This window comes from Solea senegalensis, linkage group LG10 (assembly GCF_019176455.1).
Source record: "Solea senegalensis isolate Sse05_10M linkage group LG10, IFAPA_SoseM_1, whole genome shotgun sequence".
In the NCBI taxonomy this organism is placed as follows: Eukaryota; Metazoa; Chordata; class Actinopteri; order Pleuronectiformes; family Soleidae; genus Solea; species Solea senegalensis.
The window spans coordinates 11,106,965-11,133,886 of NC_058030.1; the positions used below are offsets into that span (position 1 = coordinate 11,106,965).

The 26,922-nt window shown below is 41.7% G+C and overlaps 1 protein-coding gene across 2 annotated transcripts in view; it reads right to left on the minus strand.

Annotated features, from left to right (window-relative positions):
* LOC122776448 (potassium voltage-gated channel subfamily D member 2-like) overlaps nt 1-14,638 on the minus strand; it is a 33,595-nt gene extending 18,957 nt beyond the window's left edge. Inside the window, exons 1-2 of one of the 2 annotated variants that reach the window (XM_044036996.1) lie at nt 14,271-14,638; nt 12,831-14,016 (exon numbers count right to left, since the gene is read on the minus strand). In XM_044036996.1, coding sequence (XP_043892931.1) covers nt 12,831-13,942 — 1,112 coding nt within the window. In that variant the 5' untranslated portion in view covers nt 13,943-14,016; nt 14,271-14,638. The remainder of the gene's footprint in view (nt 1-12,830; nt 14,017-14,270) is intronic. The other variant, XM_044036997.1, reaches the window with a different exon arrangement.
* Between the last annotated feature and the right edge of the window lie 12,284 nt (nt 14,639-26,922).

Below are 26,922 nucleotides of genomic sequence, written 5' to 3' on the forward strand. Positions count from 1 at the left end.
TTTCAGAGTTTGATATGTTGTAATTCGTTTAGTTGTTGTTTGAGCTGTGTTTGTCACATTTAAAATAGGTTTGTACAGTCGTGTGGTCTGCTGTTTAATTTGATGTGCAACATCACCATATTCTTCAAGTTTTAGTGTTCCACAATATGTTTACCCAGAGCCTCTCTAGATTCCCCAATTGGGGGACTTAATGGGTTTTGAATCAGATGAAATCATATGTGACATTCATGGACAAAAAATATTTTCCAGATTTTTTTTTTTTTTTACTAAATAATAATAACAGAAATTTAACTTGACCTTCACCATCACCCATATTCATATCTTTCCCAACCATTTTCAAAACGTGAAAATGGTTGGGACGTTTTGAAAATTCTGGTTAAAGGTCTGGTTAAAGGTCAATATTTTAATCAGTATATGATTTATATTCAGATCATGGCTATATTATACATCTATATCTCGTATTCAAGAACAATTGAAAAAATTATCGATGGATTGTGCTGTCACATGAGCAATGAGGCATGGCTTTTTTTGACAGTCCATTCTTCTTCCATACCCTCAAGACATACAGCACCTTAATGCAGTTCAAAGTGTCACATTGACTGCACCTCTCCAAAGCCAAACATACAAGGCCATGCCCCAACTTGACAGATGCAAATAGATGCAAAATCAGATGCACCTTCAACACCATTAAGAGGTCTTGAAAAACCCTGCACGGCTATGTGAATACTCTTGCTGGAAAGAAAAATACTATTATTTTTGCTCTATTTGATACTCTAGTGGTATGATTACAATATAGTCAATAAACACAGACGTCCTGGTCTGCAAATGTGTTCTTGTAATGTTGTGATCAAAAGAACTGCTATCACGTAATGTGATCCACCATCCAACAACTGCTGTCAAATGTAGCTCTGACACCAGGATGATAATTTATAGTGTAATGCACTCATTCACTTTCTACTGCTGCCAAAGAAACCGCAGTGGAAGAACAACCTCCCTTTTTCAGAAACACCATTGTCAGTGACACTGCTCACAATTATAAGATAACCTGGTTTAATGGAAATTCCTCTTACAATAACCATGCCTTTAATTCTGTTTTGCGTTATTGTTATCATTCATCAGGCGGTTCTCTGTGATAGACGTTTGAGAGGTTTAATGTGATATTTGCAGAGGGCTCTACATTGCCATTAGAGTGTGCCATTGTCCGTTAGTGGAAAATATTTTGAACACAACCACAGGTGATTTTTTTTTTTTTCCTCTATGCCGCACATTTGATATGTGTATTGTCAGTTCAAACAAAGGATTCTTCTGCCAAGGATGGGGGGCAGAAAACTGGAGATGTCCAACCAGGGTGCAGCAAAATGAAGGAGAGAGGAAAAGACTTTCCAGCACACAAACCCATCAAATGCTAGGTTTCACTGTGGTCGATGTAGTAAACAGCTGAATTGCACACTGAGATTGTGTTTCGATGAGATGGGGTGGGTTTTGCCGCACTGCTTGCCTATGTGTAAAAGTCTCCGCAGGCTACTGCTCTGTAGGATAATAAATTATACCGAGATACAGGCAATAGACAGACACTGGCATGTGCTGCCTTCCATCTGTCATGTGACAACTCTGAATTTACAGTGGGAGGGTACAATAAAAGCATTATTACTGTTTCCCCACAGTGGCAATTCTTTAAAACCAGTTTGTGGTAATTCAACCGCATGAAGCTGTGAAATGTGACTGAAATTTTGATCACATTTTGACTTTCTTTCTGCTGCATAGAGAAACAAAAACCTTTTTTTTTTCTCTTTTCAATTTTTACATACTGGCAGTTACATGAAGGCCCCTTTGGACTGTGTTTGTGTTCAGCATCAATAAATATGTGACTACATGAGCATTTGGCAGTTATCTTTACAGATTGCTTGTAACTGAAATATTTATAATATACTACTCCAGTGTACACATTTGTTATAATTAATCACAACCACACTTGATGAGCTGAACTTGACATAAAATAACGGCACGACATGATCGCCACTTAATATGTCGTCAATCCATCTGAGGCAGCATGGAAACATTAAAGGGGGAGGAAATATTTAGACTGCGGTGCAGACACCAGTACACCCACCTGTACAGGAGAAATTATATAGCCTTGAAGCACATGCCCTGTTTAGTTTCTGTTTGACCAATTGGCCTACATTAGGTGATATATTCAGCTATTTATAGAAGCCGGGGACAGGCAGGAAACAGCTGCCATGTGTCAGGGTGACAGGCTGACATCCCTCATCTCAGCAGGACCTCCCTGCTAGGCAGACACGAGGAAGCGCTTTATACGTAAACTGGAATGGGACAGAGCCTCTTATCATTCATGCTGCATACAAAAACTAATAATCTTCAGTGCCCATGGCAAAGACTCCACAATGGAACTGGGTTAACAGTAGCTACTATGGATAGCACACGACTCAAAGCCGCACTTGTATGCTTCACAGATCTGTGCTGTGCCTTTACAGCAAACACTGTGCATTCCGTTCAATTGGGATCAGTATTGATCACAGGGAGCTTTTATTGCATCCTCCTCGCTGCTGTAAACTGGCACTAGATTCCTCCGCTCTGGCAAAGATGAGACGGTTCATGAACAGTGAAACGGTGCTTCAAGCTGAGGAACAGGCTGAATCAATATTCATGACTTTGCCATGAAGCTGCTCATGTTCAGGACAGGTGTTATGAATGGGCTGTAAACCAAGTTTCAATTAATGTGCTGTTATCAACGTTTATGGCTCTCTCTAAAAATGATGACAAGGAATGCCTTCTGTTTGTCTCTGGCACATGAAAGTCAAGATTGATTTCAACACTCGCAGGATACAAGACAGTAACTGGTGTTAACATTACACACTGTTACACAGTGCAAGTGAGTCACCATGAAGTGAATGAGTGCTCTACAGCATTTAAGTGTAGGTACTTCACAAACTAGGGTAACTGTCAAGGTGATGTATTTCTCTCATTTCAGCCCAGTTAGTGTTTTTTTTTTTTTTTGCTTTAAAAACAGAACAAGTCTTTCTAAAAACCTTTATCTAAGGTGATGTCCTATCACGCGTTTGGAAGGACGCATCATAGCAGCAGAAGTTACATTACAGTTTGAGTTCTTCTCTATTTAATTCTTACAGCAGACTGAGGATTGCTGTTAGCTATAATCTCCAAATCTCTGCTGATCACAGATGTTTTGGCTTGTTGGCTGCTGGTGTTCTTGATAAAGAGACAAATGTCGTGGGGGGCTGGGTATTCACACTCTGGCATTAGAAAGACTGGCTCTGTTTCAATATATTGTGTTTGCTATTTTGTCTCATGCACCTCGGGGAACTAATCGGTGCAAAGAACAATACATCCCAGAGTCTTTGCAGTGACAGGAGGGAGTATCATCGCCTTCCTCTCAACTTTTTGTGCCTACGTCTGTGCTGCAAAGCTGGACTTTGTGAAACGCATCTCTAGAAAAAACCAACAACCCAGCAGTCATTACACGCCAAAGAGAGAAGTGAAATGTTCAGACAAGCACGGCCAACATTAAATGTGTTGTGTTAACATGAAAAACAAACCACAACTTGTTCTTGGTTTGCTGATTAATTTAAGGGTAACACTGAAGTGCAAGTGCCAGGCCGGTGGCTTGTTAAACACTGCCTTTTATTGTGGTGCCTGTTTTCATAAGGCTTGTGTTACCGTGCAGGACTCAGTTAATTCCTCTGTTGTTTCGACGACATGATGTTGAAATGATAATTAGCTCTCTGACCTTGCACTGAAACCCTGACCATGAAAATTTAAACATGCACTTATAAATCGCTCTCCATTGAATATTTTAGTGGCTACTCTTTTTTTTTGTACAGTACATGGGAAAAAATACAGTAATAATGAAAAACCTTCATAATGTTGTGAAAATCTTGTCAGAATAAGAGGATAGTACAGTAATGAGAGTTCAGTGTAAGAAATGGTTCAGCGTATGTGCATATTTTTTTACTTTCTTGGCAAGAGTTAACATTAAACAGCGAGTCGTACAAATTAAATGCTAAAAAAAACCTGCACTGTATGTCCCTGGAGTAAAGAACAACACTTATTCTGATTCATCGGGATAATATCATACTTTATTTGTTTAAAATTAATCACTTTTTTGCCATGAAAATGCTGTGTTTTGGCTTTGTGGGGATAATGCACAAAATTGACTTAGTTTAGGTTTTACATTTTTTAGTTTGTGTTGAAAGGATTTTTTTCTTTTTCTGGAATAATTATGTTGCTATAAAAAGATCAATGGCAGCTAGGCTGCATTTGAAATGAGAAATAAACAACCATGCCAAAGTCTATGTTTGTTTTCTAGACTCATCCATAGCTCTCCCCTATGTGGATTCTAGAATAATGTTACCTGGCTTCCTATATATGTTCGTGTAACATTCATTATGGACACCCGAGGTTTTTAATCGCTTGAGTCTGTTTGTGGGACAACAGAACTGAAAGGACTAATGTTGTCATACTTCTTGAGAGGATCGTCACAGATAATTAGTTTTTGTCGTTTGGCTGATGGTTGACAGCCACAAGATGGTTAGCTGAGCTTTGCATAAAGGGGAAAGTGAAGAAAGGAGAAATTGCCACTCTGATCACTTGAAAAGCATACTAATTGCCATTAAAAATCCAAACAAAACACCAAAAAATGCTGGTAAGCAGGGGAACAAACAGAAGTTAATTGCAAAACAATTTCAACCTGTTTGAGAACAAATAATAAGCATTAAGAAAATGTGTTGCAAAATAAAGAAAAAGCTTAGGAAATGCTTAAATAATCTAACACAATAGATGTGATAAGGAAACAGTAAAAATGACTGTCAATATAATTGATAAATACAGCATTTTTGTTGGAATCATATCATGTAGCAACTAATAAAGAATGTTTATTAAACATTGAACATTATTAGTCAGACTTAGTGTCCACAGAGGGAAAGTCATGTCCACCATCCTGTATGACAAACAACACACAGTAACAGACTTGAAAACACCAAGATGACAGCAGGACAACACACAACAACACTTGGCAATGAAAACATAGCATTCATCACGGCTTACTGTTTAACACAGCCGGGATCAGGCTTTTTCCAAAGCAAGCCCGTCTACACCTCAGAGTTTTGTATCTGCTCCCAGAGGGCAGAAGGTTCAGATGGTGGTTGAGTGGATGTGTAATGTCCCGTGCTATTGTGGTTGTGATGTATGTTATAGCCTCACTGTTCAGTTCAGGTCGTTGACGTCAGCGAATTTCAGCAGATGGAAACATCTGCTGACCTGTGTTTCTCTGTTTGTGTAGTTACGTCGGTATACTGACTCATATTACTGACATTAAGTGCGGAGGTCTGTACTTAAATAAATCGAAATTAACACATTTAAGTATTACAATTTTATTTTATTTGCCATTTTTATGTACCTTACATTTATACACTGTAAATGGTTATTACAAATAAAAAGGTAATGTTGGTGCTAACTAGGGATGCGCATGAATGTTTTGATTCTTTAATGATCTATTTGATTAAATACAGTGCTTAACACATTTATTAGACCAAAGCCCAAAGCCACAGCTGTCCTAAATTAAGAGCAATGATAAATATCAAAATCATTTTTTATCTTTCTGTAATGGTTAATACACCAGTATAAAATACAATTATTATTCTTATTGTTATGATTTCATGAATTTTGAAATCACGTTATTATTTATTGATTTACATGTCAAATTATAGTTATTTGCTTGAATTCCTAAACAGGAAAAACATAGTTTTGGTGGTTGAATGTTGTGTTTGATTAATTACTGACTTCTGGAGAAGAAGCCCAGTGAGCCGCCTCAATTTTGGGTATAAATAGGTGAATTCACTTTGTTATTTGCCAAATACATAACAATAACATTTTTAGTTTTTAAGTTTTTGAAAGATTTCTAAAATATTTATATTTTCTCATTTTTATGACAACCATTGTTAAGCACTGTATATAGAAAAGTGGATTTAGTGGATCAACTCAACTATTCATTCTTATATTGAAAAGATACAAAACTGAAAATGTTTTTTCAGTAAATGCACTGAGACATTTCTCTCTACTCCAATGACTCCGCTGTCTCTCAGCTCCATTCTTCTTTGTTAAGTGTCCGGCGTTCCACCTTTTCATACCGCCTATTTTACGTTATTGAACAACTAAATAATCTGTGAATTGATTCAGAATCTCCTACGTCCGAATCGAGATGCAGCTAAGAATCAATGTTTTTCCCCACCCTTAATCTTGTAGCTGCTCTTCAACCCCACAGAGGTGACTAAATCTCTGAGTGCATCTCCTTGGCTGCTTCTTTTCAACACACTGTGACCTCTGCATTACTTTTACTAGTTGTTTGACAAAGTGATTGTCAGATGTAGAAAAATAGTTGAAAGTGTGTCTCCTAGCTTTAGCTTGTAAACTAAAGATTATTCATCTTATATTTCAAATAGTCAACTATAATTTCAGCTTGAAATGCCGGTCCCCAGCACTAATGAATACAAATTCAAAAAAGGCTATCGGTGGTGTCACTAATAAATCCCAAAACATAGTCCTTGCCTACATGATATCACATTATCACCTCTAATAATAATGATGTTATTCACACTGATAATGGTGTTTGATAGGTTTTTGTGGAATTGCATACCTCTGCCGAGTCTTTGTAAAAAAAAAACAAACAAAAAACTAAAACAGCATGAACCTCCATCACAAGAGGCATGGTAATAAAAGGAAGAGTGATTATGTGAATCAGTTAATTGTTTATTGTACCTTTGGATCTCCCAGTAGCTTCTGCAATGGTGGTTGCAAAACTTCCCGGGGTCCCCATAAAAAAAAAAAAAATACAATTTACAAATTTATAAATAAAGTATCGGCAAGTAGACATCACATCAACAAGCCTTTAAACCATTTTCAATTAACAGAATCAGTAATCTAAAAAAAAATCAATATGGCATACGTGATACTCAGCTTCTTTTAACAGTTCATGTTTGAGTGTGTTTTTGCTTTTTTGGTAAAACATTTAGCATGTTTTATAACGTGTTCCATAGAGTATTAGACCTGCAAATAACATAATTTTTAGTTTGGGAAGTTCAAGAAGACCCCTGGGAACGTGTGTCAGTGTTTATTTATAGGCTAGAAACTAACATCATGTATATTTTCTGGGACACATTCACTCTGATCCTGGCACAATGATTGCATGGATCTAATGCTAAGTACAGTGTAAACCAGACGACTAAACCGAAGAGAATCCATTTAGAATTCTGTTGCACGTTTCAACAAAGTGATGAGGAGGCAGTACGTGTGTCTGCAGTGAATACCAGTCCTCAAAACCAGACAAGCCATTTTCATCTGTATGTTAATGCTGACTATGTAAATAAGCCATGCAGCCTAGGGAAGGTGACAACTGTTTGGCCTAGGTTTATCATTTGCAAGCGACATTATTTGATCCACTGATCTTGTGACATTTTACGCCGATATATTTTACAACCTATCAGCTTTGAAGATAGGGCACAGTCTCATAATGGGAAAAGTTTCCTCGTTTTAGTCACTCACTCAGGCTGGGTTAGGGTTTCTTGGTTGTTAGATTGGATGGAAGTGGAGCCAGGCGGAGCAAATGTTTTCTAACAACAATGAAATCAAGGTGATGTTTTCTTTCAAATACGTCCCTATTTCCTAATGCAATGGTGCCGCAGTCATTCGGAGTAACTTGGATCTGTGAAATTACATTAATCTTTGATGTTGCTTGCACTACAAGGAAAAAACCCCAGTGATACCATATTTTGTGTCCTCACACTACGTTACCCGTGCAGGCTCCAGTGCAGTACATGCAGCACATTTAAAGTGAATTAATGAGTGTGGAATGAGTGTTATTTGCGCTGCCTCGAAGACGGGTTGTCAAAGAAATCGAATCAAATGAAAGGACAGCCATTTTGTCCTTGCCATATAGATTATTTATCAATCTGACCATCCGCAGTGACTCATGCCTGCTTTTACAGTCAGTTCACACACACACACACACACACACACACACTATCCTCACATCAACCTGCCAGCTGGCCGTAATCTGTTTTCCAGTTAATGGTGGAATGACCACACGCTTTCTTTTTGACATTGTATGTATGTGCGTGCAGACAGACAAACAGCGATAGATAGATGGATAGACAGACAGACAGATAGATTTTTGACAAATGCTGGGGCTTATTTTTAAGGTTCATACACTTAATCTTCCATAAAGAAGACTGTCTGTTCCCGCCTCTCCATCTCATCCCTCCATTTTGCAGTCATTTGCATGAGCAGATAGGAGCTTGAACAAAACACATTTCAGTGCCAGGTTCCCCTCATTAAGTCACCTGTCACATCAGGACCATTATTACGGTCCTCATATTAGCATCACCTCTCCTCCCCAATAAAGCACCTGCATGGAGGAGGACTGTGAGCCTTTGATGGCAGCCTACACATCTCACATCAGCCACTTCTGGTTTACACGGTAATGCATCACAGCCCTCATAATGGATTGCTGATTTTCATAATGTGCATAGGATACACAATGCCAAGTGTTGTAATGTATCCTACTGAACACACAAATTACACTGATTGCAGCGCATAATCAGATGCACCAAATGTTCTCCCTGACTGTTGAGGTCAGTTGTAAAAAAAATAAATTAAAAAAAGCTCAGTTATCCATCCACAAGAATGCTATCATCAAGAAAGCGTTTGTTATCTCTTCAGTGCAGATACATTTTAAGGCCCCACAGATTGTTCCTGTACATTCCAGTTAGTTCCGACATGAAGTGAAGGGTACGGACTTCAAAAAGCTTGCGCCGCTCACACTGAATCATGAAGTTAATGCTTTGCATTGTAGGCTTTGATTGCCATGGGGCTGAGGTGTCAGAACTGGCAAGCATGATAATGGTTATACTTCTGGTGGTTTATGGGCCCAACGGTGACCCTCGTGTCTGTTAACCTTGCCTCCTCTGTCTTATAAATCCTATGCTGAGAGGTTTATAGGGCTCACTTGTCAAGCCTTTCCAGTTGTATTTGGTGGATGGAGCTGTAGCACAGACAAACGATATGGTGATAAATTCTGTATCTGTTGAGTCTCGACAACGCGCAAGCGACATTTGCTGAACAGTGGGACAATGCACAAAGTAAACGTCACAACAAATCAGTAATTAGAAAGACACTTACTCTCAGCATTATCCAGAGACAGTGTTTAAGAGAAGGATATTGATATAAGGAAGGTGTGCGTGTGTGTGTACATGAGCGTGCAAGTGTCTGTGTATGAGAAGAACATTTGTTCAGCTATGGGCAGCTGTGTCTATCAAAGGTAATGTTTGTGTCCGGATGAACATGTGTCCCTCTATGCCAGACTAAACCCTCTCCTCCCTTATCCTCTTCCCTTGTGGGTTGTGCTTGACTTCCACTATTTTCACAGCTGCTCCCAGCATTGCACTCCATTACACCTTAAATCACTTAAAAGACCTGAAGCACCAAAAACTCTCTCTGCAGCTAATTCACCCTGACTGCACAGATCATCCAGAGAAAACGGGAGCACCACTGCAACATCTGATTCCAGCCTAATAAAGTGCAACGCGATCTTTGTATAGGAATCTATGGCTGCCTTAAATGGACAATATTAAATCAACACAAAATTATAGATCCCTGGCTTGACTTTGAAAGATATTGTAAAACGTAATACAACAGATTCGAATCACATATTTTACACACGCTCTCCTGGTTCTGGGAGATGTTGGCAGAAGCATTGTCAGAGAGGCACATTCCACTTTGTGGGGTGTCCGAAAGCAGACGCGGAGATTAGACTCAATAAATAAGGAGGGATAAGTGGGTCTTTTCCTGTGTTTGGTGCCACAGAGCATAGACACGGAGGCGTGACACACAGCTGCACAGTGCTATTGATTCTCCACTGGTCTCCAGGCACCATTCAGGCTGCCTGCCAAGTGCCTCTGAACAGGAGCCCCTGCTCTCACAATATCTGCACGTCTGCTTAAGCACAATCAATGGGCCATCAGCAGTGGAGAGAACGCACACCACTGTCTTTACTTGAGGGTGTGAGTCAGGGAAACTGAAAATATATGTAGTGGAAAGACATCATAATACCAGGCAGTGATAAAACATCACTGACAATCAGAATGAAATCAGGCGCTTTCACAGGCTTCACATGGAAGGTGAAGCGCCACCACTAGTCTCAAGAACTCATCTGCGAGCAAATGAAAAGACCATTCATATTTGTTCTACATGGAGCCTTTTTGCTGCATGCTAAGCTCTGAAAAACTTCTCCCCTCATCAGATCAGCATTTAAAGGTTACTGGAGAAGACTTTTTTTCTCACTCCCACTTATTCAGCCTCAGACAACCTCAGTTAAATTTCACAGGCATTGGGTTTGTGTGGAATGTGTGTTTTAATGCACACACATTAAGACAATAATGGAACCGACTTTGTCTTTCAGTGATGGGTTTTCAGCCTCCACCGGTGGTCCACTATGCAGCATTTTGCACCACTGCAAGGCTTCAGTGCAGATTGCAAATCTGTCAGCCAGGCTGTCAGGGTTCACAATGGAGTGGCAGAAACGTCCCCATTACCAAGGACATGTCAGTTTTGTTCTTACACTCCAAAACATCTTTTTCAAATCCATCTTAAGCAAAACAAAGGGGATTCCAGGCTGAATGCAACAACATCTCTGTTGCTCCCGAAAGATAAATAATGCACCCTCTTACACAACTCATCTTTCATCTGCACTTTGAATATGAAACAAACGCATAGTCAATGCAGCATTAGGTTTGACGTGGCAGCTTCAATCATTTGGACCTTGCATATCACTAATTATGCTCTCATTGGACATTTCGAGGGTGAGTGGTAGTTTGACTGGTATTGAGTGAGTGCAAGGAGAAGATTTGTGTGCCATTAAGAAGACAGAAAATCCACTAATTCATTATCACCACAGCAAGACAGCAGCCAGAGAGAGTCTTTAACAAAGTGGCGTTGTTTTAAATCTGAAAGAAATCGTAACAAATGCTGCCTGCAGAGTAATCTGATGCATAACCAGGTGCAGAGTGGCTGCAATGATGCAGATGCAGAGACCAGACAGAAACAGATTCCTGTTGAATAAATGAAAAATCAGGCCGACAATGTTGCCTTGTTTACACGCTCATCCACACAAATAAAGAGGCAAAGTGCATTTAAACTTCACATTCATGCAACAATGCTCGTCCCATTTCGAGTATCTACTTATACCCCACACACGGATGCACATGTACACAAAGACACATGACTACACAAACACCCTGTGGCTATTTGTTTTGCAGTGTTTGATTTCGGGGGTTATGGCTTTGAAATTAGAAGAAAACATTATTTCAACAGGACCTCATTTCTGTGTGAGCGGTGGAGGGGAGGGGGGGCGAGGACTAACATCGCCTGAGTGGCTGTGCACAGCCACACACAGCACATGCAGCACTGAATAAAGAAGCCAGCAGGATATTTTTACACACTAAGTAAAAAATTGTCTCCCCATTAGTTCACCCTGCATAATGTGTAATCAAGCATCAGGAAACCAAACACTGCATTGATTCAATTTAGTCATTTGAACAAACCGAATGTTAGCTCGTCGACTCACTGGCACAAGTTTTCAGCACCTTGGATAGCGCATTATCCCTGAGTGAATAATGGCAATAAAAACAATAATAGGAATGCAGGTCTGCAGCTGAGCGGTTGGGTGCTCTCATCAATACAAATCAAGTTGATGTAATCACCTTAAATGTGTTTAATTATTTTATGCTACATCACAACATAGGGCAGCTGACATTGTTCGCGAGCATGAAATTAGCCTTCACATATTTACTGTACCTCCATGACAGAGGGAGAGAAGGAGAGAGGGAATGAAAGACAGGAGGGCGAGAGAGAGTGCGTGCGTGCCTGTATATATATATACACTTGTTTCAATTACCTATTTAGAACCTTTCCTGGTATAAACACTGACATTGTATGGGCCAGTAGTAACCAAAGCCTGGTCCTAAGGCATAACTTCGTTATGAGGCTATGGTTAAAACAGATGAAGATGTGAAGTGTGGTTAGATTGAGGTTAGGATTAAGGTTGGATAATGGTTTATGGTTGAGGTTAGAGATAAGATATTGGCTGTGCAACTGGATGAAAGAAAATGCCGTGCACTGAGAGGAGAAGCTGAACAAATGTGTGTGTGCGCCTTTAATTTAATCTCAACACTTGTGCCTCCGTTTGGCCTGCGGTTTTCGTTCCTACGATAATCTATTGTGCAATTTGGAGAGGTTGGTGTTGAGCCCTCTCTGCAGTCTGTTGTTTGGTCAGAATGTAGTGTATGTGTTCATTGAGCTGACCTTTCCAAACAAGCGCATCCAATAAGGACCCTCGAAAACAAGGTTTAACCTTCGGATAAGGGCTGTTTGTGAGGTGCGGGCTCATTGATAGGCAGTGAATGTGGCACTGAAGCCTCTACAAAGCGCATCATTGCTGCCTTCTGATTGGCTGGGCAGCGCCGAGGCAGTTAATGTACCCAATAAATGTACCTGTGGCCGCTCCACGATCAGTTAAAACAACGGTGACAAATTTGTTGTAATTAGACTCAGGAGGGCAATTTTATCCCCCAGGAATGTGGAATTTACGAATAGTTCATTGCTACATGTTGTCATTGTAATGAAGCCACTGGGGACTTGATTAGTTCTGTGATTCTCCAGAAATGTGAGTGCTTGAAAGACAAGTGAGGCGCAGCATTTTTAAGTTCATGTGTTTAAACGTGCTTGTATGGGCTTCACTGACTTACCCCAGTGTTGTCATGGTGACTATGGTGTACCAAAAAGCTGCGGGGATACTGGTGAACTTGCTGGCCGGAGATCCTTTTTCTGCATAAAACATGACTGTTGCAAAGATAATGATGGCCATAGTGAGGGAGAAGAGGAGAAAGCCCAGCTCGGAGGCGCAGCTCTTTAGGGTATAGCCCAGGATGCGCAGCCCCGCGGAGTGTCGGGAGAACTTGAAAATCCTGAAGACCCGGAAGACTCTAAGCGTGACGAAAGCACCGCTCAGCTGATCATTGTCGGTCATGACCAGGCCGATGTAGTAAGGCATGATGGCGACCACGTCGATGACGCTCATCACACTTTTCATGAACTTGTAGCGGCTCGGAGCTGCGATCAGACGGAGTAGATACTCGACCGTGAATATCATGACGCACGCAGTGTCTAAACAAAAGAAGGCCAGTGCGTAACGCTCTCCACAGGAAACCTCCTTCGACCTGTTGGGCAGAAACCCGCACGGAACCGTCTCCACTACGTTGGCCATGACTGATATTGCAATGAAGAAGCCTGTGACATAGTAGAAGACCAGCGCTAAGGTGCTAGAATGGGGATTTTCAAAAGCCCGCCACAGGTACTCCCGGAAAGTCAGGTTCACCGGCGTGACGTCATTGTTCATGTCTGTGTCCTCGTCGTCTTGGAGCCTCTCTGCGTTCTCGCGCCTCCGGTCTTTGTACTCCTCGTAACAGCAATCCCCAATGATCTCGGGGATGATGCCAAAGAAAGCGAGCTCCTCGTCGTACGCAGATATACACTCTTGGCGCGGGTAGTGTAGTTTCCCTGTGCGATAAAAATTGAGTATATGTCTAAAGATGTCAGGGTCACGGTCGAAAAAGTACTCATTGGTCTCTTCGTGGAAAAAGAAGTCCCTCTCTGTGCTGCCCAGCAGAGTGTCCGGGTACCGCTCCAAAGTGTTCCGCCACGTCTGAAACTTGGTCCCACTCACGTTGAGGATGATGAGTCCGTCCTGGGCTTTCCTCTTCTCTTGGGGAGGGATGGGCATCGGGGTGCTCGCCACGGGCATCCATCCTATGGCTGCCGCTCGGGCGAAGGGGAGCCATGCCGCTACACCTGCTGCCATGCTGACCTGTAGTAGTGTTTAAAAACGACCCTGCTCCAGTTATCACAGTGCTACGACTCGGAGATGAATTGCATCTGCAGGAGGAAGAGCAGATGGGTGTACAGACAGTGGTTAGGCGTGTGAGGCACCCAGGCTGAACGGAATGTGACAGAGAAACACACAGAGCCATTCACTTGTACTAATATTGCGCATAGCCCTGTTGAGTGTAGCCTCACATCCACAGTGCAACTGCTCATTTATGGAAGAAGCCCTACTTTGCGGCAGAATATGAATTAGATGTCGAAAACGTCATGACCCACCAATAAGTAAAAGAAGAAAGAAAACCCACCTTAGAGTGTGCTGCTCGTTAAACTACATCCACGGTGAGTTTCATTAAAAAAACAATCCACGGCGGAGAACACTTGCGATTCCGGCTTCCATTTATCTGCCACTGCTGCCACACGATAGAGCAAAAATGGTAACAATACACGTCGCATCAACAAGTTAAACAATTCACGCGGCAGTTTCTCAGCAGTGAGCCATTGACCACTGTGGTCATTAAGCAGCGCGCGACCTTTTTCCCTTTTTTTCTTTCTCTCCCACGTTACCGCCCGCAAGGCAACGACGCTCAGTGGCATGCGTTTTTCCTCTCGTTGCAGCTACTCCTCAATAAACTCCTGTTCCTCACGTCGACTGCAAGACCACCCTCCCCCCTTTTTTTCACCAAGCATCGGCTGTGGAGAGAGAGAGAGGAGAGAGAGAAAATCAGATGCAGAGAGAGAGGAGTGGTCCTATCTGCACCCAGAAATTCCTCTACTGCTTCACTGTCGGGGGAACTAATCAATGCGTAATGGTAGTCTAAGTAGGCGGCATCTCCAATGCCTCAAGTTGACGTTTGTTTTGTGTTTTCTTCCCCTCCGTTTCACATCACGAACCCTCACAATTCCTCTTTATATGGCAGAAAACATGAGCCGTCGTTAATATGACAGCATGTCTTAAATGACACGGATTGTTTTCTGTGTGAAGCGACATTAAAGTCCTCTAAAGTTCCACTGCAGTCCCCGCATTATCACGAAAATGAGAGAAAATGTTTAACAGGTGTGCTGCATTCCAGTTTAGGGGAGTTAAGAGTGATGTCCTTCTTTGATTTATGAGCTCAAACGCGCACAGAATATGTTACCAAAGTGCACCGTGGTCTCCTGGCAAAAAAAAAAAGGTATTGATTGGAATATGACGACTTGGGAGTGTTTTTATTTTATTTCAGAGGGGAGAAAAAATACATACAGGGATTTCAGATCCCCGACAAATTGTGATCAATGTTCTTTGTTGTTTTTTTTATTATTATTATTTTATTAAAATTGCATCACTCTGTTACGTAGTTTAAAAGGTCAACATCATTGGGCTTCACTGCTTGTGACATTTTCCAAAATAACCATAATCAATTAAATGACTCTTGTGTTCCATAAGATATAACACTGGCATCTCCAAAGGGGTTTTCGAGACAGCTGTGTTAACTGTGAAGCATGTGCTGCGGTACCATATTTGGCTTCAGGTCCAAGTGTACGAGAGAGAGACAGGCAGAGAGAGAGAGAGAGCGTGCGCGCACCTCCCCCTGAGTATTGCACTGATTTAGGCCCCGTGTTGTAATCGCTCTTGTTTTTCAGCACCTTGGACAGCACCAACTTTCTTGTCTCTGCAGACGTCAGTTTGTCTCGCGCCTCTCTCATATAGGTTACAGCTTCCTGGTGTGATGTACTTATCTGCAGTTCTTCAGCTCAGCACACATGGGTTCACAGTCAGGCTTAAGTACATCCAGCTGCTGAGCTTCTAGAAAATGGATGGTCTCTCTGACCATTAACCCAGACTCCCACACTCCGTCCTTTTAGAAAATTTACTGCAGCTGTTGGGCTTATCCAAAGTACTATAATTTGCAACAAGTGAGCATGAAGCCGCTTGGTGTCCTGCTCAAGGACAGTTTGACAGTGTAAGTGGCTGCTGATGGACACTTTAGATGTTGTCAGACCTGTGATCCTTTACTTTCTTTCTTCAGCCAGTGCACATTACATTTGTACACCCAGTCCCTGTTCCCCTCTGGCGCAATCCCAAGTTTTTTGTAGGATGAATGCACAGGACTGTCAGTAGTCCCATTAGTGTATGCTGAGCATGTCAGAGCACACTCAGTGTGCAGTTTGAGCAGGCAGGCCCTGGGGCTATGTATTCATCAGGGCATTTAAATATTCCAGCGGTTGCCAAATGGCACCAAACACAGGCATCCCAGCTGAGCTGGATGCCAGACTATAGCTGCAAGCTTGTCAGTGTACAGATAGCCACAGTGTTTTAATTTAAAAAGGTAGGGGAAGGGGTCATTTGTCTTCGACTTATCATTTAATTTAAGTGAATCAAAGCAATCTGCTAAAATGTTCTTAATATTTATCATTGCTAACATTATAAGAGCGTAATGAGTGTAGCTTATATTATCTGTTTACTTTTAACACAGTTCTTTGATCCAGTGCTGTTTACACTCTACCACTGACCGTATGTTTTTTGTGTTTTTTTTGGGTGTGTGTGTGTGTGAGAGAGAGACACAACACACCATCTAAGATGCTGACACACTTTTTGGTCACAGACTATTTCAGGGAGTTTCAAGGTCATTGCAGATGATTGATGTTGACACAGAGCTGTGCAGAAAATTTGATTATGTTGGTTGTGTGTTTATGGATTTGCTTTTTTGGATAAAGTCATTAGCGTGTGTCCTTAACAAGGTTAAACAACTCATCCCTGGTGTTTCTGAGTGAACATTAGGTCAAAGGTGAATTCTATAAAGCCCATAAACATGAGAGTTTTTTGTTGTTATCAGTTTAAATAATAGTATAGCTGCAGGCTTCTCTCTAACCAGTCAGATAGTGCTTGCTGACATTTTGAACTTGATGTATTTGGGATTATAGTGTGCAACAGGATATATTTTGGTAACAGGCTCTTAAATGTGCTCAGTGCTGTAATTCAAGCGCCGTAATTCAGGCACAGAACCAAAACCAACGCGCTCATGCTGTTTGTCTGAACCATCTTCTTCTTTTTTTTCATTTGATCCACTGACTTTAACAGTCTGTCTACAGCAGTATTGTAGCCCACACTGCAGCATGTTTTCTGTATTCTATATTTAGTCAGCGTGGTGACTGAGATGATTAAACAGATGAGTCCCCTTCACTGAAGATGTGCCAGAGCCTGTGAAAGAAGAAGCAAAGGGGCAGTCGCCATTTAGCGTGGGTCATTGATATGGAAACTTAGAATATTGTATACTATTGCCACGATTCTGTATATTTAAGCCAGAAGTGGAATGAATCATCTACAGTACAAATATTTGCTTCAGTGCCTATAACGCCCTCAAAGACAATCATGCAGACCAATGCTTCACACTGAGGTGGTAGTGGAACAGAGGTCTGGTTTAACCCTCATAATAAACTTTGTTTTTATGAAGCATTTCAACGAGATGCAAAGTCCATGACAGGCGATAAAAAGATAATAAATAAAAAGCCAACAGGGTGAGTAGTAAAAATCACCAGAAAGGGAGGAAAAAGATTAATAAAACACGCAAATGACATATAAGACCCTATTTCAAATCTGGAACACCCTGGTATGTTTTATGACGTGCTACTAATGAATTTGTGAATCGTCCTCATGACCTCTGGACAACAATGTCATGCTTATACCCGCAGGTGAAGAGCCCAGAGCCTATCTCCCACCACGTCATCTCCCTCAGCCGCCTCTTCCTTTCCTCAGCTCTAATGAGTTATTGAACCCCCGTGGATGTGTAAAATACAGTGTAGGTCTTCTTGGTTCCTTATTGGATATGGCAGCTGGTGTGTTTGTGTTGTCTGGTGTCCGTGTCGGTTTGTGTGTGTGTGTGATTGCGCGCACTCACGTGTGAAGCTATTTATATGCGTTCATGTCTGTATGCTGTGCACTGCAGTAAAAGGAGTTACCAGGTGTTAGATGCTCATGGCGGTGTTGAGGACTGATGATGAGTTTCATCCTTGTCAGGGTTCTCGGGAATAATCTGTAATTTAACTACTGTTTGTTGTCAGAAATATTCAAGCGCGACGTGTGTGTGTGTGTGTGTTGTGTGTGCGCGCGTATGTGCATGGTTCACAGCATATGTATTTTTTACCACTTGATATCTATTACATTTTACAACCTTGATCTTTGCGGGGAAGATTAAATATGTTAAAACATATGTGACTCATGCTTTTTTACAAGTACTTTGGCAAGCACACATTTGTTGTTAAAATAGGGTCTTACTCATTGACTCGGTCTATAATTTATATGCAGTTCACTCACATGGGAAAAGAACAAGAAGGGGACAAGTGTCCCACCCTTTAGCACATTTTTAATTGTTGTTCTCCCACCTCCTTCTTACTGTGTCTGTAGTGACAGTAGATTTTGTCATCCGGTGAAGAGGTGGGGAAAGGATCAGAAAAGAAAGGGAGGTGTCTGTCACTGTGTGAGTACTTGTGCCTATAGCTAAAGCACATTTGCTGCAGTGTGTGCCTGAGGCTCCTTGAGTCCAGTGAATCACTGCACGATTAACTACTACTGCACAAGGGCACTTCCACTGGAAAAAGTAAAAGAAGGCTGTGAGATTGAACTGAATCATACTATCCTATACCTTGCCTTGTCAGTGCAACCTTGTAATGTTTAGGGTCCAAGCACACACAAGTGTAACTGAAGGTGTTATTATTATTTTGGTAATATAATTTTAGTTTGTTTTTTTGGCATTGCAGCAGGAAAATACAGATGTGTGTTCATCTCATGGTGTGTAATTAAAAACCAAAGACAGCTTGATGCACGTCTGGCAAACCGGCATTGAAAATGTAATTGTTTTCCAAGGACATTGCACTGTTTACACACCTCATCTGTTGAACACAACCCTCAGTGCAGAGGCTCTGAGCAGATGCTATGTGAACATCTAGCACAAGCCTTTTCACAGACTCACACTGGCTGTGCATCTGCAGCACCAAATTGAAATGAAACCTTTTTTTTCTTTTTTTTTCGTCCCTCAGTGGAGAGAAGTAATGGCTGAAATAGGCATAAGATAACAGCTGAGGCCAGCTCAGGATCATATCACACATTAAACAACACACTCCGAGTTCATTGCTCATCACGGGTGCGCATAAATTTGTTTGACCACTGTGCTGCAGCTCGCAGGACTGCATCCAAGACAGGAAAAATATTATCTAATCTTCCTCAGCATTGAAATCATATTTGTTTGGCAGATATGATGTAGTGTTTCAGCAGATCGTGTTCTGAATTTCATTGAAATTTCAGCTGATTGATACTTCAATGTCACTGGCTTAAATATGGACAGTTCCTGTGTGGATTTTCTGTCTCATTTTTTTGGAGTATGCTTTTCTGTTGTCTTTTTTATATCTGACGCGGATGATAAATGTCCTCAAGCTCCGACTAACAGTTTTGTTGTTCCAACCTCTAAACCTCTGTCAAATACCTGAATATTGTATTTAGGTGTTCCGCATTTGTCCACAAGGACTGTCACTGACTGCTAAATGAAAGTGTAATTCCCAGATTACTATCCCTATGAGCCCAAGCGAACAACAGTGAGGTGAAGGGTCAGGAGGGAATCAAACTTGCAGGGAGAGCATTGTTTGTTCGGGCAGCGGCAGTGTGGGCTTCTACTGACGTCATTTGTCGGGACTTGGCATCAGCCAGCCTGACCAGTGACATTTGCTTCCCCACCATGTGGCCCCTGTACTTGGAGGCCAGATGGCAGATGATGCCTCCAAAGCAGACAACACACAAATACGCAGACACATGCACACACGTCTACATAAACACCACACACACAATCACTGCACTTGCAATCACGGTTACCTTCACTCAGCAGAGAGAGGCGAGCAAAGCAACGGATCGATTCGTCACCCAAAATAATTTATAAAGTCCTGATAGAATGCCAGAAAGTAAACTTGGGTAAAAGTGGATGTATTATGATTGGAGCCGGGTAGATCGATGCTTTCCCCTCTCTGTGAGGCTCAGCTTGTTTGTTCAGAGTGAAATATCATCATGAGGGCACATAGCTCGTCCACCTCCCTCTATCTGTGCTGCAAATGTTCTTTTTTCCTCTGCTCCCTGTCTCGTGACCCCTCCTTTTTTTCCCCCCTTGTAGCCTTGTCTTATAGTCCTATAAGAAAAGCACCATCAGTGTAAATAGTATTGCAGTCAGCTGAGAGTTGCCATCGAACCAAATATTGTTATAGTCCACAGAATCAGGGAGATAAGAGTTCAAAAACAAACGGAACACGTTGTGTGGTGTCAGAAAATGTGGCCTGTTAACCTCGCTGTGAAGAGGCAAATCAATTTAATCCTTTTGGGAGTTTTATCCATCATGAGCATCACAGGAGGAGGTGGACTAAATACATCATATCAGTAAACTGTGATAAGCATCAGCACTTTAATCTAAAGCTCCTTGGAGCCACTTTTGCAAAAAATCATTTATGCTTTACTGACAAAGCACACCATTCACAGTCACAGGAAGCGATAGGCAAAGAGGTGACGACGGGGAAGGTAGTATATTCTGATCAATCCATAAGAAAGACGAGGGTGAGCTGCCAAATTAACTCGCTGCTGCTTGTGTTGTAGTCGCCAGAATACAGAACTCGGAATACAGAATCCGAGTAACCCAAATCTTATCAAATTACTGCATAGATCATCACTCGCTTTCTGCGTCGCATGAGAGAATCGAGCAGCTGCTTAGCTTAGCATAAAGACAGGAAGCAGAGCAGAGCTAGCCAGACCCTCTACGCAAGAAACAATCCACTTGTGAAGCTGAACATTTAGTACTTGTTCATTTAATGTGTGCAAGAAAACTATGAAATTAATCAAATCAGCATTATTACTAATTCATTGAGAGTCACTGCTCGAAAGTGATTTCTGGATTTGGTGCAGTAGTTTCCCGTGGACACTCTGGTTGCCTGGCAACTACTCAGAAATAGCCTAGTCCAGCACATAATCCCCCATTTTTGTTGAGCCGCTTTGTTTTTGTTTGTTTTATTTTTTATTTTTGTATTTACTTTCAGTTGTGCTAATTCCACACTGAATGTGGAATCGAATTCTCAGCAAGAATGTGAAGTATGATGATGAGGTTATGTCAGAAGATTGACATGAAAAATGGAAAATATGGCCGCATGAAAAATATCATGAGCGGCCATATGTTAATAATGACGATAGCTTGCACTCAGCATCTTTCAGCAATAAGAGTCTATATTCAAAATGATTAGACCTACACAGATAGGCCGCGTGTCATAAACTCAATTGAGTTCCCTGAGCACATGATTGCTTTACCCTTTAAAGGAAATCTTTACACGGAACGGCTTGATTCAGAGATAATGACATATTTCAGTCTTGCAGGAACAGCAATATGGCAATGAATGGGTGAGCTGCAATGAATAAACGAGATAACCTGCCTATTAAAGATAAAAGGAAGGTGTTGAGGTCATCAGCTGCAGCGCAGCAGCTATTGGATAGCAGTTCAATTTAAGAGTGGGTGGACCGTCCTTTGAGAGTTTTGTAATTAATCAAAGTCCCCCCTTTTTAAACTCAACTTTTTCACATTCAATTTTATCTGCTTGTCTCCCACATGCAAAGCCCTTGTGTGATGTGAGCCCATATCTTAATTACTCTCAGATCACTGATACACACACACAGGCACACGTGCGCGCGCACACACACACACGTAGAATCTCTTGAAGAGACAGAAAATCATTTTACAGCTGAGAAGATAAGTCCCCTTGCTCCCTTTAACAGCCCCCCTAACCAAAGCACATCTGACAGTATTGTAATGACAGACAGGCAGTGAAGGGCCTTGTTGCGATAATTCCTCAGCTACATACTAATAATGAGACCCCCACCCACCCCTGCACCCCCTTCCCCCGCCCGTGATGGATTTCAAATTGAGCCCCTGCAAATGTATTAGAATTTCAAAGCAGATATAATCATTAATATGTTATTAATGGCACTGGTTGCTGGTTGGAACTGTCCTGCTGCTGTGCAAGTTTCTCAAGATGAGTGATGGCTCATTATGAGATGTGTGTTTGGGCGTGGGCATATGCATTTGTGAGTTGCCTGCAAAAAAAAAAAGAAGAAGAAAAGAAAACATAAGATCACACTACACCTTCCGATCCGTGTACACTGCAGATCAGTCACCCAAAGCACTCCCAATGTCATGTGGCCAATTTTCTTAACCTCTTTTTTCCTTGGCTCTGTTGCTCTGTTGGGATCAACTCCCTTAAAAACAATCAGCAGAATGGTGCTAAAAGTTCATCCATTAAGTATTAATGGATGTTTCATGGTTAATTAAAGATTAGTGCATCCACAGGAGTGACTGCAGTGGCTGTAAAAGTGATTGCAAAGGTATGTGTTTACACAAAGTTTGGACAGAGGGCGTGATTGAAATCTCAAAAAGTCTGATTTGGACGCATCGCTGTGAAGTGCCTCCGGTCGCTTGTCAGATATTGTGATTGCAGGTAGCACTTACAAGCTGTAGAATGACACAACCCGGTGTGTCTCTCTTTATGCTACAATAATTATAAATCCTTTGCTCTATAAATAAACCTGCAGCACTAAAGTGCAATATTTTGATATGCTAAGCCCTTTATCTGCAAAGGGAAAAAAAGCCAGAGGGCAATGCTGGGCTTTGAGCATAGCTCAGGGCCCACGCTGACAACACAAGTGTGTGTGGTTAAATTAACAAGAGAATCAAATAAACACAAGCTCAGTGACCCAATCTGAACCGCTAATATTAAATAGAATTCGACTTTCTGATCTGCCTGAGCAGACACAGCAAAATGGTGTGTCTCCTGACTAAATGAGAGTAGTAAAACCTCGTTTTATTGCAATTTAAGATTACTCATTATAGTTGAGCTCACCACCACCAGTATAAACATTGTTAAGGAATCTATTGCCGCATGAAGCAGCTCAAAGATTCAACTACAGCAGTTTGGTTTTTCCCATTGGAGGATGATTCAGCATACATTGGGCTAATCACCTCCTTTCAATTTTTCAGCTTGTTACTGGCTAACCATGCTCATTTAGATGGCTCACGTTTGTAATTACTGCTGTCCCAGGCCAAACAGGTCAGCTTACTTAGAAGGCCAAGCCTATTATGAAGATGTTAAGTTATGATCATCGCCTGCAGCTCAGCTGTAGTGCGACCCTAGGGAACAAATGCCAGCCGTTCTTATTGGGAAAGTGTTTGTTCAGCATAGTGCGATGCGAGATGCATGTGTTGCATGTGTAGCTTCGATTATCATAAATGACCATTACTTTTATGGCTCGTCAGAGGCTGCTGTTCTCCACTCGGGCCGTTTCAGTCAAACTCAGCAAGCCCTAATGACGAAAACAGTGAATGTGTGCCTCTGGGTCTCTTTTAATAATAATAAAGTACAACTGCATTTGCAACGGCTGATGATGATCATGAAAAACCGAAGTTGTGCAGTTGATTGTTAGGTTTTTTTAGGCTGTGTGAGCGATGTTTCGGGGGGGGGTGCACAGATGCAGTCACGTCCTGGGAAGTCAGGAAGCGTCTGTACTTACCATACAAAGAAACATCTTATTTAGGATGCAGGGAGTGCAGAGACACTCAGAGGATTAGTCGCAGTGTTTTCCATAAAGTGAACGCCGCTCTCAGGACGCCTTCAGGCCTTTCTCACTTTCCATTTAACTCCTCAATTCCTTCTCTCACTTTTCTTTTACTCCATTGTCACACTCCCAAGAGGTAAAAGAAATAAGTCCTGAACTGCTAGAAAAGAGAAGGAAAGAAATGAGAGCGCGGTGAACTTCAGATGTGTGTGCAAGCAGTATGCATGTGGGGATACACAGACAGACATCTGGGGATGTCATGAATCCTGAAGGCAATAAACCAGTGTTTCAAAAAACAACCAATGCAGAGCTGCAGCTGGACTGCAGCAGTGTTATGGCTGGTTTATGGCCTGTGCCCATCCAATCAGACCTCTAATTAAGCAAGAGCAGTGTGGGAATGGTTAGAGTGTAGCACCTCATAGCCCCCCAGATTATATTGTTTCCTCGAGCCAAAAGACTTTGCACCGTGTGGCTGCTGCAGAGCCACGTTGACGTGGCTGTTTTTACTATAAGCAAATACAGTTTTTCCTGCACCTTCTCTGTTTTAAAAGAGTCTTGGTGAGACGGATCCAGGAGGCTGCACGTTGTATTTCATTTCCATTTGAAAAACCGTGCAGTGGAAATGACAAATGTGAGAGGCCTATTGAGGAGCCTTCAGGGGAGTAATGTAAATAACAGGAATTAATCATCTTTCCAAAGAGGGAGAAACATACCCCACGGTCACATCAAAGGTCACAAATCCAGCCTACACCTTCACATCTTCTAAACAAGAAATGACAGACTTCTGACACAACACTAATGTTTGACTGTGTGGTCTTCTTGTGTGCTTCCGTGTTTGAGCATGAGTCTTCGCAGGCTTGTGCTAAAACTGCCCTTGAATTGTTCCAGTTTTGTGTGAGGCTGTGCATTTGAATCAATATTCATATGTACTCACACACTTCTATTGTCTGTTTGAGGGAGTGTTTGGACACAGATTTGCAGGATACCTTTTTTTCTCTAAGGCTGAACCTTCTACTTTTCGCTGACAGCAAACAGTTGAGCAGAACCAATTTAATCTTGTTTTCCAGACTAGGATGACACACGGGAGAATAAAGCAGCGAAGCTTGTCCTAACTCTCCTGGTGGAGGCAGTCACTACAGGCGGCTGTGCACCAAGGAATAGGTGGTAATTGCAATCTTGATTTGAACTTATGGGCATCATGGGAAGCAATGGCAACACAATGCAGCATTACCATGCATGGTGTTACCCTCTCGTAGCTAGTCAAACAACTTCCAGGAAAGCTAATTTGCAGCTCAGGAAAATAATACCTGACAGATCGATTCACCAGTTGTACGGATAATTAATGGACGATTCACTCCCATGGAAAAAGGGTTCTCTGGGGAGCTTTAGCACAGAAGGAAAGGGAGCACAAATGTTGCTCTCCCACATCTCATAAATGTCACAATTAAAACTAACCACAGGCTCTGTGTACATTACAATGTCTCTTGGGGGACAGCTTGACATTTGGACAATCATGTTGAGCTTCCTTTCACAAAAGAAGTTGGATGTTATGTACCCCGCAGAGCGCGTGCACTGCCGCATTATTGGACATCATTTGCGGCGCGAGAGCCAGTTGCATTGGAAGTAAAGCATGGCAGATTGTTGCACACATAGCAGTGAGCGCCACCAAAATAGGCTTTTTCATGACGGCATGATCTATACATAGAGCAGGTCTGAGCTGAAGTGTTGCTGGTGAGGAGCTCACACCAGCTGTCACTGTGGGGAAAGCGAAGAAAATAGCTTTCATCATGGTGGGGAGAGGACTGCAGGGCCATGGAGACGGAGACTGAGTCAGTCTCACATTTTCAAATAAATTCATGTGGGTTAACTGGAATTCAACTGCAGGAATTTCCAGAGTTGTACATAACACAACCAAACTGCTTATCGTCGCACAGAATCTGGAGCGGAGTGGAGCTCCAAACAACAAATCCTTTCAGCTCACACAATTATGCAAAACAGATCAACAGTATTTTGCACAGCATTTGATGAAAATTTAAAGGATTGCTTCTCATAACACTAGGAGTGGATGTGACTAAACTTGTGTTCACCCGCTTCATTCTTTCTCTATTTTGAATGGATGAAAGAGGGTAGACTAATCATTGCCTCCTTGCTTATGTTTTTGTTGATGGACGAAATTATGGGATTTGAGTAAGAGGATATAAACGAGCAGTTAATGAAACACAGCTGGGTCTGGACCACACACACACACACACACATACACACACTTATGCCTACACATCAGTGCACAAACACACATCTCACTCTCTCTCTCTCTAACATGCACATAGAGACCAACAGACAAGCTGCCACTCACTTCCATATAATTCTTATTACAACGACTTTATTATCCCTCTCAAATAAACCAGATTAATTCACGTTTCCTCTAGTGGATTTGAAGTATTTAGGCAGGATACACTGGGAATAAAAGCATTATTGTAAGCTCCCACGATCTGCCTTCTTCTGTCAAATAAAATCTAATCTTATGTTAAATGTTGGTTTCAGGGAAAGGGGCCAACATGTTAACATAACGACGAGGCTTCTGATGCTGTAAACAAAGTTAAATATTGATCCACTTTGCATTACAGACCTATGTCGCTCATTATTTTTCATTAGGCTTAGATACAGAGAAGGAAATGGCACTTTCAAGAGAAACTATGGCAGCATGTTATCGCTCTCTTTTCTGACATGACAGTCACACTGAAAGCTTTGAGCACTAATTGACTTCTGTACATCTGGACTTCTTCGAGGGCAGCCTGTGGCCAAGTGGAAAAGGAACTTGGCTTGTAACTGGAAGGTCGCCGGTTCAAGTCCCCACCACGTCAAAAGGGCTGGGGTACCCCTGAGCAAGGTACCCAACCCCCATTGCTCCCCGGGCGCTACTCAGTGTGGCACCCCACTGCTTCTAATTCTAAGATGGGTCAAAATGCAGAGAATAATTTCCCTAAGGGGATTAATAAAGTATCTAAAATTTAATTTAAAACAACACTCACCTCGCGGCCCCTTATTCAGTTGATTTAAGTTTAAGTTGATATTAAGAAAGACTTATCATTTGTATGCATAGCTACAAAAAGCAAAGCACAATAAACATCAGCTCTGAAACAAACCCAAACACCCCTTATTTTGAAGATATAACAAAGCAGAAGTAGAACTTTTCAAATCATAATCTACATGGCCTGTGAGCTAACAGCATTTTGAAATGATGGATCCAGTAGTATTCCCTCCTGGACAGTAAACTTTACCACTTCAAGAGAAACAGTATTTCTCAGTGTGGTTAGTAACCATGATCCAAACATTTTTAAATGAAAAAAGACAAACTA